The sequence below is a fragment of the Eretmochelys imbricata genome, chromosome 21 (genome assembly GCF_965152235.1).
Source record: "Eretmochelys imbricata isolate rEreImb1 chromosome 21, rEreImb1.hap1, whole genome shotgun sequence".
In the NCBI taxonomy this organism is placed as follows: domain Eukaryota; kingdom Metazoa; phylum Chordata; order Testudines; family Cheloniidae; genus Eretmochelys; species Eretmochelys imbricata.
In genome coordinates, this window is record NC_135592.1 from 15346218 (window position 1) to 15359957 (window position 13740).

Sequence of the window (13740 nt, forward strand, 5' to 3'; positions counted from 1 at the left end):
CAGGGCAGTGACTTGTCCCGGGTAATGCAGTGAGTCAGTCAGAAAGTCGGGAGCCTTCAGAGAGCCCCGCAGCCCCCCCAGGAGGCGGGGGGAGGTCCCCTAGCGAGACACGGGAACGTGCCATCCCGCTGCCCAACACCACCCAGCGGGCAGGGCTGATTCCCCCAGGTCCCCAGCTCCTGCCTCCCATCCAGAGATGCACAGGGCTTTCCCTGTGCCAACCCAGCACGCTGTCCTGGTGCTGAAGGAAGGAGACTCCTCATGGATCAGAGGCCAACCACACCCATCCCCTGAGTGCTAGGCACCAGGGCCCTGTCCTGGAGATGCCTGGCCTGGCCTGCCTGCATCGTGCCCCATAGGGCTGCCTTCCCTAGGCCCTGCGCAGCAGCAGCTTGGGCTGAAGCTGGGCCCCTGGCTCCAACCCAGCTCCCCTTCCGAGCCATTCACAGCCGGCAGGAGGGAGCCGTGCTGGCTACCTGTGGCAGCACTTGGCTGTACAAGGGGGGGCATCATTTCTGCTCCAATGGGATCTTTCTTGGACCAGCTGCTAACACAGGGGTAGGGATGGAGTTTCCTGGGTCACCCAGAACCATGCCCCTCATAATAAACATGATACCCTGAGCTCTCCCCTGAGTGGCCAGGCACATCTCCCCGCCCCCAGGTTCCCTCCAAGCTCCTGCCACTGGCTAGCTGGGATTGGGGCCTGGGCCTTTGCTGTGAAATGCTGGGCCCAATCCCACGAAGGCCTGGGCCCCCCTTGCTCCAAACAATGGCTGCAGGCTCAGCTCCTGCTGGGTTGGGGGGCTCCGTTAGCCAGCATGGCCTGTAGCCGGGAGGGCTGGGCTAGCTGGCCCCTAGGGCAGAGCTCCGGCCCTATTGCAGCGCAGCTCCGGGGGAGCTGCCTTGTCACGCTCCTTTCCCTCGGAGCTTGGAGCTGGCAGCCCTGTCCGACTTGAGTAAGTTTTTTCCCCTCCCTGGCTCTGTAGCCCAGATGAGCTAATGCAGAGACAGCAAAAAGAAAAGGAGTACTTGTGGCAGCAGCTTCTCCAGGGATCTGGGCTCGGGGGGAGTCTCACTTGGAGGTGATGAGACTGAGCTACCGGAGCAGGAAAAGGCCGTGCCCTGGCGAGGGGTGGCCGGCGGGAGGGAGCGCGGGCAGGGTTAGCTCCCTGCTGAGTCCATGGAATCAGCGGCCAAGTGATAACGGCAGAGAGGCCAGTGATGGGAATGAGAGGGGTCAAGGCAGCCAGCTGGATTGCAGCGAGCAAGGAGCCGGGGACAGGGCTGAGAGACAGGGAGGCTCCTGGCCAGATCCCTTCTGCGGCTGCCTGGAGGCCTGGGACGTGAGCGACTGCTCCCAGCCAGGTGCCCACTGTCAGATCTCTGCACAGCATGGTGTCACTATCTGAGCTGAGACCTGTCAGGGCCGTGGGACCCTCCCTGCCCCGGCGGGAGGGGCGGGGAGGTGTACGGTGAGGGTGGCCCCTGTCTCCACCTCGGGGAGCTGAAGACAGAGCAAGCTGGCAAACCCTTCCATTTTCCAGCTGCTGTGCCAACCGGAGGGCAATGCCACGGAGAGGTGTTAGAGCCCTGGAGCGACTCTTTTCTTCATTTGTCCATGAATCAAAACAAATCAATCAACCATCGCACCCATCCCTGGGAACGCCAGGCCTCTGTCTATGGGTGCTCGGGGTGAGGAGTCGGAGGGGAAGGCTCCACCCCTCCATTCTCCTGCTATCCGGTGGCTGTGCCTTCCCATCTTGCGTAACCAGAGCCTCACGCTGGATCACTGTGAGGGCACTGGGGAGAGGGAGAGCTGCCTGCTGAGCTCCACCCGAGATGAGTCAGGGCAGGAGGGGAGGAGGGCAGGGCTCCAGCCCATCTGCTTTGCTTAATGTTTAGCTGGCAGCTCACTAGCAACCGCTTCCTGCAAGCAGGAGCCTGGCCCAGCTCCATGCACCTTTATTCCCTTGGGCACCGTGTGCACAGAGACACTGGTGCCCGGAGTGGGGTGAGCTAGACCTAACTGAAAGGAGCCATCTGTGCACGAGCTGCGGAGCTCACGGGCTGAGCACCAAGGCCGCACAAGGGGAGCAGATAGAGAACGCTTGCCCTGCTCTTGCACCAGCCCCTGAGGCGAGCCCAGAAAACACAGCAGCCCCGAAAGCAGGAGCTGAGGGTCAGGAGCCAAACCTGCAGAAACCATGAGCTGACTGTGAGCAAGAGGCAGGGATTGCGCAGCAGTGGTCGGGCCTCAGCTGGAGAACTGTGTCCAGCTGTGGGTACCACACCCTGAGAAAGATGTGGACATATGGAGAGAGGCCAGAGGGGGGCCCAGCCACTGAATGGACAAAAACGTTTTGCCACATATGGACAAAAACAATCAGAGGTTTAGAAAATCTGACCTGCAAGGAAAGATTGAAAGAAATGGGCACGTTTAATCTAGAGAAGAGAAGGCTGAGACGGGACCTGAGAAGTCTTCAGATAGCTAAATAATGTTATAAAGAGGATGGTGATCAGTTGTTCTCCCTGTCCACCGAGGTTGGGCGAAAGGAATTGTCTGAGTTTGCAGCAAGAGAGATTCAGGTTAGATGTTAGGGAAACCTGTCTACGGGTGGCTAAGCTCAGGAACGGGTTACCTTGAGAGGTTATGGAATTCCCCTCATTGGAAGTTTTTGCTAACAGGTTAGACAAACACCTGTCAGGGATGGTCTAAGATACTTAATCCTGCCTCAGCTCAGGGGAATGGACTAGATGAACTCTTGAGAACCCTTCCAGCCCTGCATTTCTATGCAGCAAGCACAGGCCAAGCATGCAGCTGTCACACGCCAGATGCACGGGAGCTGAGAGCTCCGGAAACACCAGCCAGTCGGGCCCAGACTAGAACACATCCAGGGGTCTGCACAGAGAACAGGAGACAGGTGTACACTAGCCAAGCCCTCGGAGAGTGCAACGTGCCTGCACTGGGGACCCCCAGCACAAGCCAGGGGGGCACGTGCCAACTGCACAGAAACTGTGAGCCATGTGCACGAGCAGAGTATACCGTTGTCCGTGAGCAAGCCGGACCCGCAAACGCACACACGCCACGGTGCAGGAGCTGAGCACTTGAAAATCACAAGGGTGCAAGAGTCCATCACAAGAGCCAAGTGCACTGAAATCACCATCGGGGGCCAGGACCAGAACACACAGGCAATACGAGCCAGGGCGCTGGATGTGCAGGAAATCTGAGCCAGCGGCCAAGGGCCCAAGCGGAGAACGCAGGCACGAGTCAAGGGAACAAGGTCCGTGTTAGCCCTGAGAGCCTCCTGCTGGAACAAGGCTCGTGCACCGGCCAGAATGGGCACAACAAGATCAGTGCACAGGCAGTCAAACCTGCACACTGAGTGCAACAGACGCCGTGTGAGAGAACGGCCTGCACATGAGCGTTTGCTGAGCGCCCTGCATGTGGGCTGAGATCATGAGCTAAGAGCGCCGTGCGCGTGAGTCACACTGCAGGAGACAAGTGTGCAAATTGCCAGCCGTACCGCAGACTGTGGAAAACGTTGGTGCAAGGTTTGGGGCAGGGCTCCTAGGCTTTTCTTCCATCGCCGATCAATGTCTAGCGCCTCTCCCAGCCTCCAACGCGGCTGCTCCCAACCCTGCTTCTCCATGGGTGCCCCATGCCCTGGGATCGCTGAGTCCGCTCCCGGTTGCGCACCCATCAGGGGGGAATGTGGATGCGCACCGAGGAGTTGTGGTGAAAGCCCTTTGCTCGCTGCCTGGGTCTGCAGCTAAGGTTTGGGGGTTCCCCCAAAACCCCACAGTGGAGTGCCGACTCCTGCAACTTAGCCAGCAGTTCTCCCCCCCTCGCACCCTGGCCTCTTCTGCTCTGGTGGCGCGATGGGATTATGTCCCAAAGCGGCCATCACCCCACCATGCAGCTCAGACTTGACTCACTCAGCTTCTCAGCTGAAGGAGCGAAGCACTGAGTAACTGCAGGGACGGGACTCCCCGTCCCCCTACATCCCAGCAGGGCAGGGCAATGGGCGAGGTTGTGTCTGCTCTGTGCCTTTGCAAATGCCCTTGGATTTCAGGCCAGTTTCCCTTTGGTCATGGCCTTGCGCTGCCTGATGGGCCAGCGAAACAGACCATGGGGACAATCCCTGGTTTAGCCAGGGCCGAGTCAGCGAAGTCTCTCCATCCGCTGCCTACCACACCTGCAGGCATCCCGAGCCTCTGGAGGCATCTCCGTGGAGACTCCCCGGTCTGAAGGAGGCGGGCTCTGGGCAGCAGAAGGAAGTGCAGTGTGTGTGCAGTGCGGTACAGATTGGAGGGGCTGGGGAATTTGGCTGATACAAAAATAAGGAAGTAAAAGGCTGGTTTGAGTGCATGGCAGGGGCTGTGCGAGCTTCCTCCACCCACCACTCTGCTGATGCCCCTCAATCTGACCTGCTCCCCGCACTGCTCTTCCAGCCTTGGGCTGCCCCCACCCCAGCGCTCTGCTGATGCCCTTCAATCCTGACTTGCACCCCCGGCCCCCTCTGCTTTTCCAGCCTAGGGCTTCCTCTGCTGCTCCACGCCACAGCTCTCAGAGGCCCATGCGCCTCCATCTAGCCGTACAACTCCCTCTGCTATCCAAGCCCTGGACTCCCCTTACTCAGCTCTGCCGGTGCCCCTCAGTCCCCATGGCACTCCCCCTGGCTCTTGTCTCTGCTAGATTCCAGAGATCAGTTGCTTTCTATGGATTCAGAACCTGCTCCCCATCTGGCTAGAGTGGCTGATTCACAGCTAGGGGCAGGATCCCAGTGTTGGGGTGGGGGGAGCATTTATGGCAGCCGAGTTGTCTGTGTGAAGTTCCTCCCCATTACAGGCAGATGGAAGTGAGTTTGCAGACTCTCTGCTCTGGGGCCTGCCATACTCTAGGTGCGTCTGTCAGCAGGGGACGCAATACTATCCAGGCCTCATTGAAATCTTTATGGGGAAATGCATTTCCCGGTGCTTGCACCCAGAGAGCCCCTGCAAGTCCCTTCCAGCATGGTGCAGCAGCTTGCGCGAAGCAAGATGTTGGCAGCTTTGTCCCTCAGTTTACAGGCTCCAAAACATCCACTTAATTTAGATTTAATAAGACAACGCTTGTGCGTCAACCAAATGATTGGAACCAGCTCTTCTGGGCGGTTCTCCAGAGCTGTTAATCCACTGTCGATTTGTTTTTAATCATCACTTTGTATTTAGCATCCAATACCCGCTTTATGGAATCAAAACGAAAGGGGGCCCTCACTGGAGTGGGGAGCCCGCACCTGCCTCTGCTGCCTGTCAAATCAAGGCACAAGGAGGGAACGGGACGCCGTCCCCTAGATTAATCTTGGAGCCATTTACGCGCTTTCCAGGATCTCTTTCTACTTCCACGGCTGCCATTGCTTTCCTGCCACGCTGGAGGGCTAGAGGCAAGGCCACCGCAGAACTCAGCTCCTCGGTACCGTTAGGCTCAGAGAGGGAGGATGGCCTGGTGGCTAGGTGCCAGCCTGGGACCTGGGAGACTTGGGAAGGGCCAAGGAGCAGTACAGAGCCATTTGGAGCCGGACGGGACATAAATGAGGGGAGCATAGGGGCCGCTGAGATCATGAGAATAGGGATCGGGGGCAGCTGGGAAGAAGGAGAGGATTACGGTTCAGACAGTGGCCTAGCACTGTGGACTCCTGGGTTCCCATCCTGGTTCCACCCCATCCTTGAACCCGAAGTGTCAAAGCTGGGTGGCTAAGAACATGCCCTAATTTCCAGAGGTGCTGAGCACCTGCAGGTCCGATAGCAAGATGGAGCCCAGGACTCCACCTCTCCCCTAGGACCAGGGCTGCTTGCTTTGCGCTCGCTGCCCCAGGGCACGCTCGTCCCTAAAGCTTTGCTCTCTGCTCCTTCCTTGCAGCTCTTTGGAGATGACCTGCTACGACAGCGATGAAGCCAACCCCAGGAGCGTGTCCAGCCTGTCCAACCGCTCCTCCCCGCTGTCCTGGCGCTACGGGCAATCCAGCCCCCGGCTGCAGGCCGGGGACGCTCCCTCGGTGGGTGGGAGTTGCCGGTCGGAAGGCACCCCCAGCTGGTACATGCACGGCGAGCGTGCGCACTATTCCCACACCATGCCTATGCGCAGCCCCAGCAAGCTGAGCCACATCTCCCGGCTGGAGCTCGTCGAGTCCCTGGATGCCGACGACGTGGATCTGAAGTCTGGGTACATGAGCGACAGTGACCTGATGGGGAAGACCCTGACGGAGGACGACGACATCACCACGGGGTGAGTGCCGCTGCTGGCCCTAGACAGATTCCGACTGGAAATGAGGTGTACGTTTTTACCCGTGAGAGTCATTGACACTGGAACAACTAACAAGGACTGTGGGGGATCCAAAGATTGGATTCTTCTCTAAATGACCTGCTCTAGGGATTATTGTGGGGAAGTTCTCTGCCCTGCATTATACAGGAGATCAGACTAGATGATCACAATGGTCCCTTCAGCCTTGGAATCTGAGTCTACGAGATGCAGAGAGAGAGAGACAGAAAGAGCAGATGGATGGATGGATCGATAGATGGGTGCATATAGGGATGGATGGATAGATGGATGGGGGTGGATGGATGGATCGATAGATGGGTGCATAGAGGGATGGATGGATAGATGGATGGGGATGGATGGATAGATAGATGGGTGCATAGAGGGATGGATGGATAGATGCATGGAGGGTGGATGGATGGATAGATAGATGGGTGCATAGAGGGATGGATGGATAGATAGAGGGGTGCTTAGAGGGATGGATGGATAGAAGCATGTCAGGGGGTGGATGGATAATTAGATACATTGCAGTGTCCTTCCTCCACCCACTATGTTTCTGGTGGGTTCTGTGCTTGGTGGCGGGTGATAATTGGGATCAGGTGGCCTGCAGGGATGGTGCACCTTGTGCCAGGCCAGCGGGCCAGCGTCCTGTACGGTGCTCTTGTCCCGGGCATGGGGGCGTGTTTGAGAGGATTACAGGCTGCCTGGGGCAGCTCTGGAAGTATCTTTTATCTAATGTAAGCAGCATTTGGGGATCAGCAAAGTTAATGGCAATGACACTGGGTTGAGAGCCAGGCCTAGTGCCGAAACAGCCCTGCTAGGCCGAGGGTTTGTCTGCACTGCAGCTGGGAGGGAGCGTCCCAGCTCAGGTAGACGCACACGCTGTGCTCAAAGCACAAGGGGCAGCGTGGCCACAGCAGATCAGGCTAGTCTCCGGAGTACGTTCCAGCAGGGTTGGGTGGCCATTGCCCGTGCCGCACCTCTGTTTGTAGCGTACTAACTCAAGCAGGGCTAGCGTGTGTCATTCTTGGCCCCTGCTGGGAAGCACCTCCCAGCTGCTCTGCGGATGGCTCCTGGGGGACCACATGACAGTGCTCAGGTGCAGTGTTCCAGGGGGCTGGGAAGGAGTGCTGAATAACCACGAGGAAGCTGGTGGGCTTCTGAGCTGTTCCACAATGTGAGCCATTCACTCCTCGCTCAGCTCCTCGGATCAGAGAATCAGAGAATCATAGAATATCAGGGTTGGAAGGGACCTCAGGAGGTCATCTAGTCCAACCCCCTGCTCAAAGCAGGACCAATCCCCAACTAAATCATCCCAGCCAGGGCTTTGTCAAGCCAGGCCTTAAAAACCTCAAAGGAAGGAGATTCCACCACCTCCCTAGGTAACGCATTCCAGTGCTTCACCACCCTCCTAGTGAAAAAGTTTTTCCTAATATCCAACCTAAACCTCCCCCACTGCAACCTGAGACCATTACTCCTCGTTCTGTCATCAGCTACCACTGAGAACAGTCTAGATCCATCCTCTTTGGAACCCCCTTTCAGGTAGTTGAAAGCAGCTATCAAATCCTCCCTCATTCTTCTCTTCCGCAGACTAAACAATCCCAGTTCCCTCAGCCTCTCCTCATAAGTCATGTGTCCCAGCCCCCTAATCATTTTTGTCATCCTCCACTGGACTCTTTCCAATTTTTCCACATCCTTCTTGTAGTGTGGGGCCCAAAACTGGACACAGTACTCCAGATGAGGCCTCACCAATGTCGAATAGAGGGGAACGATCAAGTCCCTCGATCTGCTGGCAATGCCCCTACTTATACAGCCCAAAATGCCATTGGCCTTCTTGGCAACAAGGGCACACTGTTGACTCGTATCCAGCTTCTCGTCCACTGTAACCCCTAGGTCCTTTTCTGCAGAACTGCTGCCGAGCCATTCGGTCCCTAGTCTGTAGCGGTGCATGGGATTCTTCCGTCCTAAGTGCAGGGCTCTGCACTTGTCCTTGTGGAACCTCATCAGATTTCTTTTGGCCCAATCCCCTAATTTGTCTAGGGCCATCTGTATCCTGTCCCTACCCTCCAGCGTATCTACCTCTCCTCCCAGTTTAGTGTCATCTGCAAACTTGCTGAGGGAGCAATCCACGCCATCCTCCAGATCATTAATGAAGATAATGAGGATCTGGGGCTTCATGTTCCAGTGATCATCTGGCTGTATTTGCCACTTGGTCTGCGATCTGGCTTTAGTGGTTTCTCCTTCCACAGCAACTAGGGTGAGAAATTAACGTGCAAGAGCATCTGCCGTGCACTTCTGCAAAGGGCCAGATCCTCAGCTGGTGTAAAACAGTGTAGCCCCATTGACTTCAGTAGTTCTGTATTGATTTACACCCATTGAGAATCTGATCCTTTAGTGGTTTGGGAGAGATCAGCTGCCTAACCAGAAGGGCCGTTGGTGGGGGAGAGGGAAAAGCATGACTGTAATCAGAAGGATGTGATTTTAACGTCTCAGAACCTGATAGGGCTAGAACCAGCAAAGATGCTTTTGGGGCTCTTCAGATTTTTCTTGAGTACCAACCTGGGATCGGTGGGAGAGGGTACTAACTGGTCCCTGGTGCACATGGGGTTAAACTCAGCTCACCTTCTCTTCCCCACCCCCACCCCCACATCAGGGAAAGGCTACAAATGGACTGGACGGGAGAAAGCATCTTAGGGAAGGTCAGTCTCCATAGCCAGGGTGACAGGACTGGGTTAACCCCAGGCTGGGATGTTCTTTGTGCCGCCTACCTTTGGTTGATGGCCTTGTGTGTGTGATCCCTGGTTAGAGACGATACCCCCTACCCCCAGAGGAAAAGCCCCAGCTGACTGCCCCTGTGCTGCTGGAATGTTTGCTGAGCCATCCCAGGGAGACGAAGGAGAGCACGGCTCCAGGACAGCTCACCCTAGGTCTGCTGGGACCCCAGCAGTGGATAAAAGCAGCCGGGAAGGGGGTCAACCAACAATTCCTGACCAACCCTCCAAGGCAGGATGCCCAGAAACAACACCTCCCTGGCGTCCTTCCCGCATGCAGCCCAGCTGGCCCTTACACATGCTCCATGTGGGCAGAGATGGGGGCCCCGATCCTGGGTTGTGCTCAGCTCTGTCCATTCACCATTGATGTCAGTGGGCATGGAGGGGATCTCATTTGATACAGCCCAGCTCTGGCTGGGGAAGAAGAGCATTTGGCCTTGTCTGTTCCTCGCTGCATATCAGAAATGGAAACTTATAGGGAGAGATACAATGTCATGAGTTTTCCATTTATCCCTGGAAGTATAAAGAGGGGGAAAAAATAGCCCAAACATCCTTCAAGGGATGGGGCATCACCTTGGTCCTAAAAATACCCGTGCGGCATGGAGAGCTCTGTACAAGTCCTTGTTAATTTCACAGCTCTGGGCTGCAGATGTGTAACCAACGAGCCCTGAGTCCAGTGACTCTGCCAAACCTCCTGGCTGTTACCATCAGTGGGCGTTCAAGTGAAGGGGCAGATGGATCCAAGTCCCTGATGCACAGGAGCAGGGGGGAAATCTGTATTGGAGAGCTCGTTCAGTCCCCAGAGGGTGCTGGGTCATTCAGCGCCCCACAGCAGCACTCCGCCTCTTGCGGGTCCCCCACTAGAAGGTAAGGCTGCTCAGCACCTGGCAGGATCAGACCCTGAGGCTAGCGGGAGTCGTCAGCCAGCCAATCCCTGCAAAGAGCTGTGTCCAGTCTCCCCAGCCCATTTGAGTTCTCTTCCACTCTTGCCCGGGAGAGGTTTCTGATGCCAAGTAAGGCTGTGAAAGTGACTGTTAGAAGGGGACAGATGGGTGGGACTTTTTGGATTTAAAGCATGTGTTGTTTTCTTTTGAAACACAGCCCTCCCCATGCTGATCCCATCGAGCTCTTGAGATGCTGCCTGGGGGGTTGTGTGTTGAACAAAAAACCAGTCCCCGTCTCTTCCCTGCCCCCACCTCTGACTCAAGGCCAGAATTTCAACACATTGGAGGTTTCCTGTTTCAACGCATGAGAAAATAAATAATCCTGGTATTTGATTTGTCCCAGAGAATGGGGCGGTATTTGGCCTACTACACTGCTTAGAGCTCCTAGTCGTGCCAGCTGCTTGTGGTGTGCGGTGAGAGCCCGCAGCTCTGGTGGGTGTCTTGGGGACCCTCTGACACATGATGAGTCCAGTAACCCTGTCTGTTTCCCCTGATCCCAAATCTGTTCAAGGAGCCGTGTCCCTTAACACACTCAGTCCCTTTCTTTTTGGCCAATGTGGGTGAGCAACAAAGGCAGCTGTGAGGGGGTGGGTTGAGGAGAGGGGGGCGGCTGTGATAGTCACATATGCCGACTTAGCGCAGGTCACCTTGGATCCGGGAAAGTGACTGCTCCCAGAGACAAGTAATGGGGATTGGGTCTCTGCATTCCCCCTTTAGGGCATGTCTACACTGCCATTAAAAAACCACAGCTGGCCTCTGCCAGCTGACTTGGGCTAAGGGGCTCGGGCTAAGGGGCTGTTTAATTGTGTTGTAGACACTCAGGCTGGAGCCTGGGTTCTAGGACCCTGCGAGATGGGTGGGTCCCAGAGCTCCGGCTGCATCCCAAGCTGGAATGTCTGCACCACAATTAAACAGTAGCTTAGCCTGAGCCCCTGAGCCTGAATCAGCTGGCCTGGGCCAGCCATGGGTGTCTTAACTGCAGTGTAGACAGACCCTTAGAGCCCATAGTGTCCGTACTGTATGGATGTGGAGTGGGCTTGGTATGCTGATCAAGGATAGTTTGCTGCTGCGCCCTTTGGGAGGTTCGGTAGGAGCCTAGAGCAGAAGCCGGGCAGAGCTCTGAGGCTGCCCTGGGAGAGACAGAGCCAGTTTGGGATCTGACCTACAGCCCATCAACATCCAGGGGAGTCTTCCTGAGACAAAGCCTGCCAGTTCCCTCTGCGCTCAGCAACGGGGCTTCTGCTCTTGGGACGATAGGAGCCGGAAGAGTTGGGGCCCTGAGCTTCTTTTTTGAAAAGTGTGATGACTTTGGAAAGTGTGATGATGTAGGGCTTAAGGCTGGTAGCAAAGGCTGGCTGGCTACGGGCATGGGGGTTACTGGCTATTAGTTCTAGGTCACGGGTTCAGATCCTATCTGGAGTGGTGATGATGATGCATTACTGCCTACAGGTGGCTGCTCAGTGGCCTTTGGCGATGCAGCGGTGGTGGGTCTCTGTACAGGTTGTGGCCATGTGAACACATCATAGGGTACTAAGTGACCTTCTTTACTGTGGGTAAAGGCTGAAAATGGGCCAGAGCAACTGACCTCCTTGATCTGCCCTAGAGATGGATGTTGCCCCTTTGGCCCGAGTGGCAGCCATATCCAGGGTCTTGCAGGGTTGTTTCTGTCAAGAGGAGAACTCGATGCTGCGACTCAGGTCGGTTGTTGGTGGGATCTGATTTATTTACAAAGAATGTGCACACAGGCACGTCCCTCTGAACGCCGCAGAAACTAGGAGCAGCAGGCAGGTTCCTCGCTCAGAAATCCCCACGCCTGCCCCTCCAGCGAGCTCTGTGCCCAGGAAGCTCCCTCTCTGTGCTTGACTCTTCCTCTCAAGATCAGGCTCACAGCTCCTTCTCCTGGCTCTCTGCCTCCAACACACACAGCCCGCAACTTCCCAGCTCCTGCATTTGCAAGCAGGGAAACCCCTCAGCCCACATGGATTAGCTGTGACTGCCACGTGGCCTGTTGCTTTGGGCGGTCTCCCACGTTGTCTGCATCTGCCTTTAGGCTTCATTGCTCCCATTGAGCCTAAAAAAAGGCTGGTTAGTACCCATTGCCTTTACCAAGGTCAGTGCTGGTCTTTGGATTAAAATCCCCCACCCCACTCGCATTGTGGCAGCCTTTGGCACCTTTCAACATAGCTGGGGAACGAGGACCAGGCATGGGGCACTGTGAGGGGAGCTCTCCTGCGGTACCAGTTCTGTGGCTGCTCACTACCTGGAGCCCCAGTCCCGCCACGGGGGAATGACGGACGGTAATCCGGGCAGCTGCTTCCAGTGCCATTCAGTGCTCTGTGCGCAGGCATGAAGCCCTGGCAGCAGCTGCCAGTTTATTATTGGCCCTGGGGCCGAGTGAAAGGCAAAGCACATGGGTTTGCAGAGAGCTCTGTTAAAGTGGCATGTATCCCTATTGGCAGGGTTCTAATTACTGCCCTAGCGCTTGGCTCAAGGATTGCCCCCCACACTCCTGCCTGCGGAATGAAACATAATTGGTTCCCTGTGCAGGTGAATCCAGCTAAATATAGGACACATTTAGGGGGCTGTATCAGCACCCCAACATCTTCATTATGTAGGGGGTGGGGTCTGGCATAAATCAGGAGTAACTCGTGTGCCCGATTCCCCCCTCACTCGTCCCCATGTAAATCAGGAGTAACTCCTGTGCCCGATTCCCCCCTCACTCGTCCCCATGTAAATCAGGAGTAACTCCTGTGCCCGATTCCCCCCTCACTCGTCCCCATGTAAATCAGGAGTAACTCCTGTGCCCGATTCCCCCCTCACTCGTCCCCATGTAAATCAGGAGTAACTCCTGTGCCCGATTCCCCCCTCACTCGTCCCCGTGTAAATCAGGAGTAACTCCTGTGCCCGATTCCCCCCCACTCATCCCCGTGTAAATCAGGAGTAACTCCTGTGCCCGATTCCCCCCTCACTCGTCCCCGTGTAAATCAGGAGTAACTCCTGTGCCCGATTCCCCCCTCACTCGTCCCCGTGTAAATCAGGAGTAATTTCTGTGGCCGATTCCCCCCTCACTCACCCCTGTGAAAATCAGGAGTAACTCCATTGGACCTGTTAATTCTTGAATGTTTGAATAAGTACTGAAAACTGTAAGTAATAGTAACAATCTCTCTTTCTTCCCTGCTGATCCATATGGCCGCCCTCTGGTCCGTACTAGGTTGTAAGCCCTTTGGTGATGGGGCCACATCATTTTATGTCTGCCCTAGTTATGAATCTGGCCCTGGTATTGTGGTGCTTCCTACGGGCTAGTTTCATGGCTCATGGAGCCATTTGTGAGGCCAAAATAGGAGGAGCTCTGGTCTCTTTGTGGCACTTTTGCTCCTGGATGGTGGATGCCGTGAGATCTGGCTTTGTTTTGTCTCAGATCGTCATGTGGAAACACAAGCTCAAATGCCATGATGTGACAGATGCAGAAGCCCAGTTAGCGCAGGGCCGCGTACGCAGTCAGGTAACACCGAAGGGGAGGGACTCACCCCTTGCAATCTTGGGGTGCAGAGATTCATGGGGCTGGCTGGCTGGAAGCCAATGTGCAGAGAGGAGCCAAGCCCAAGCCCTCTGTGTAGGTGACATCTCATAGCAGCTTGATGCTGAGCCGTCAGTGGGAGCATGGACAGTCCCGTAAGCTGCTTAGACGGACCGAGCGGATAGGTGCATCCAACAGACAGCGCCTTTACAG

At 55.9% G+C, this 13740-nt stretch overlaps 1 protein-coding gene across 1 annotated transcript in view; it reads left to right on the forward strand.

Moving 5' to 3' along the window:
* NAV1 (neuron navigator 1) overlaps nucleotides 1–13740 on the forward strand; it is a 203479-nt gene that overhangs the window by 110100 nt on the left and 79639 nt on the right. The window contains exon 5 of the mRNA XM_077839105.1: nucleotides 5900–6265. Within this exon, the coding sequence (XP_077695231.1) occupies nucleotides 5900–6265 (366 nt within the window). The remainder of the gene's footprint in view (nucleotides 1–5899; nucleotides 6266–13740) is intronic.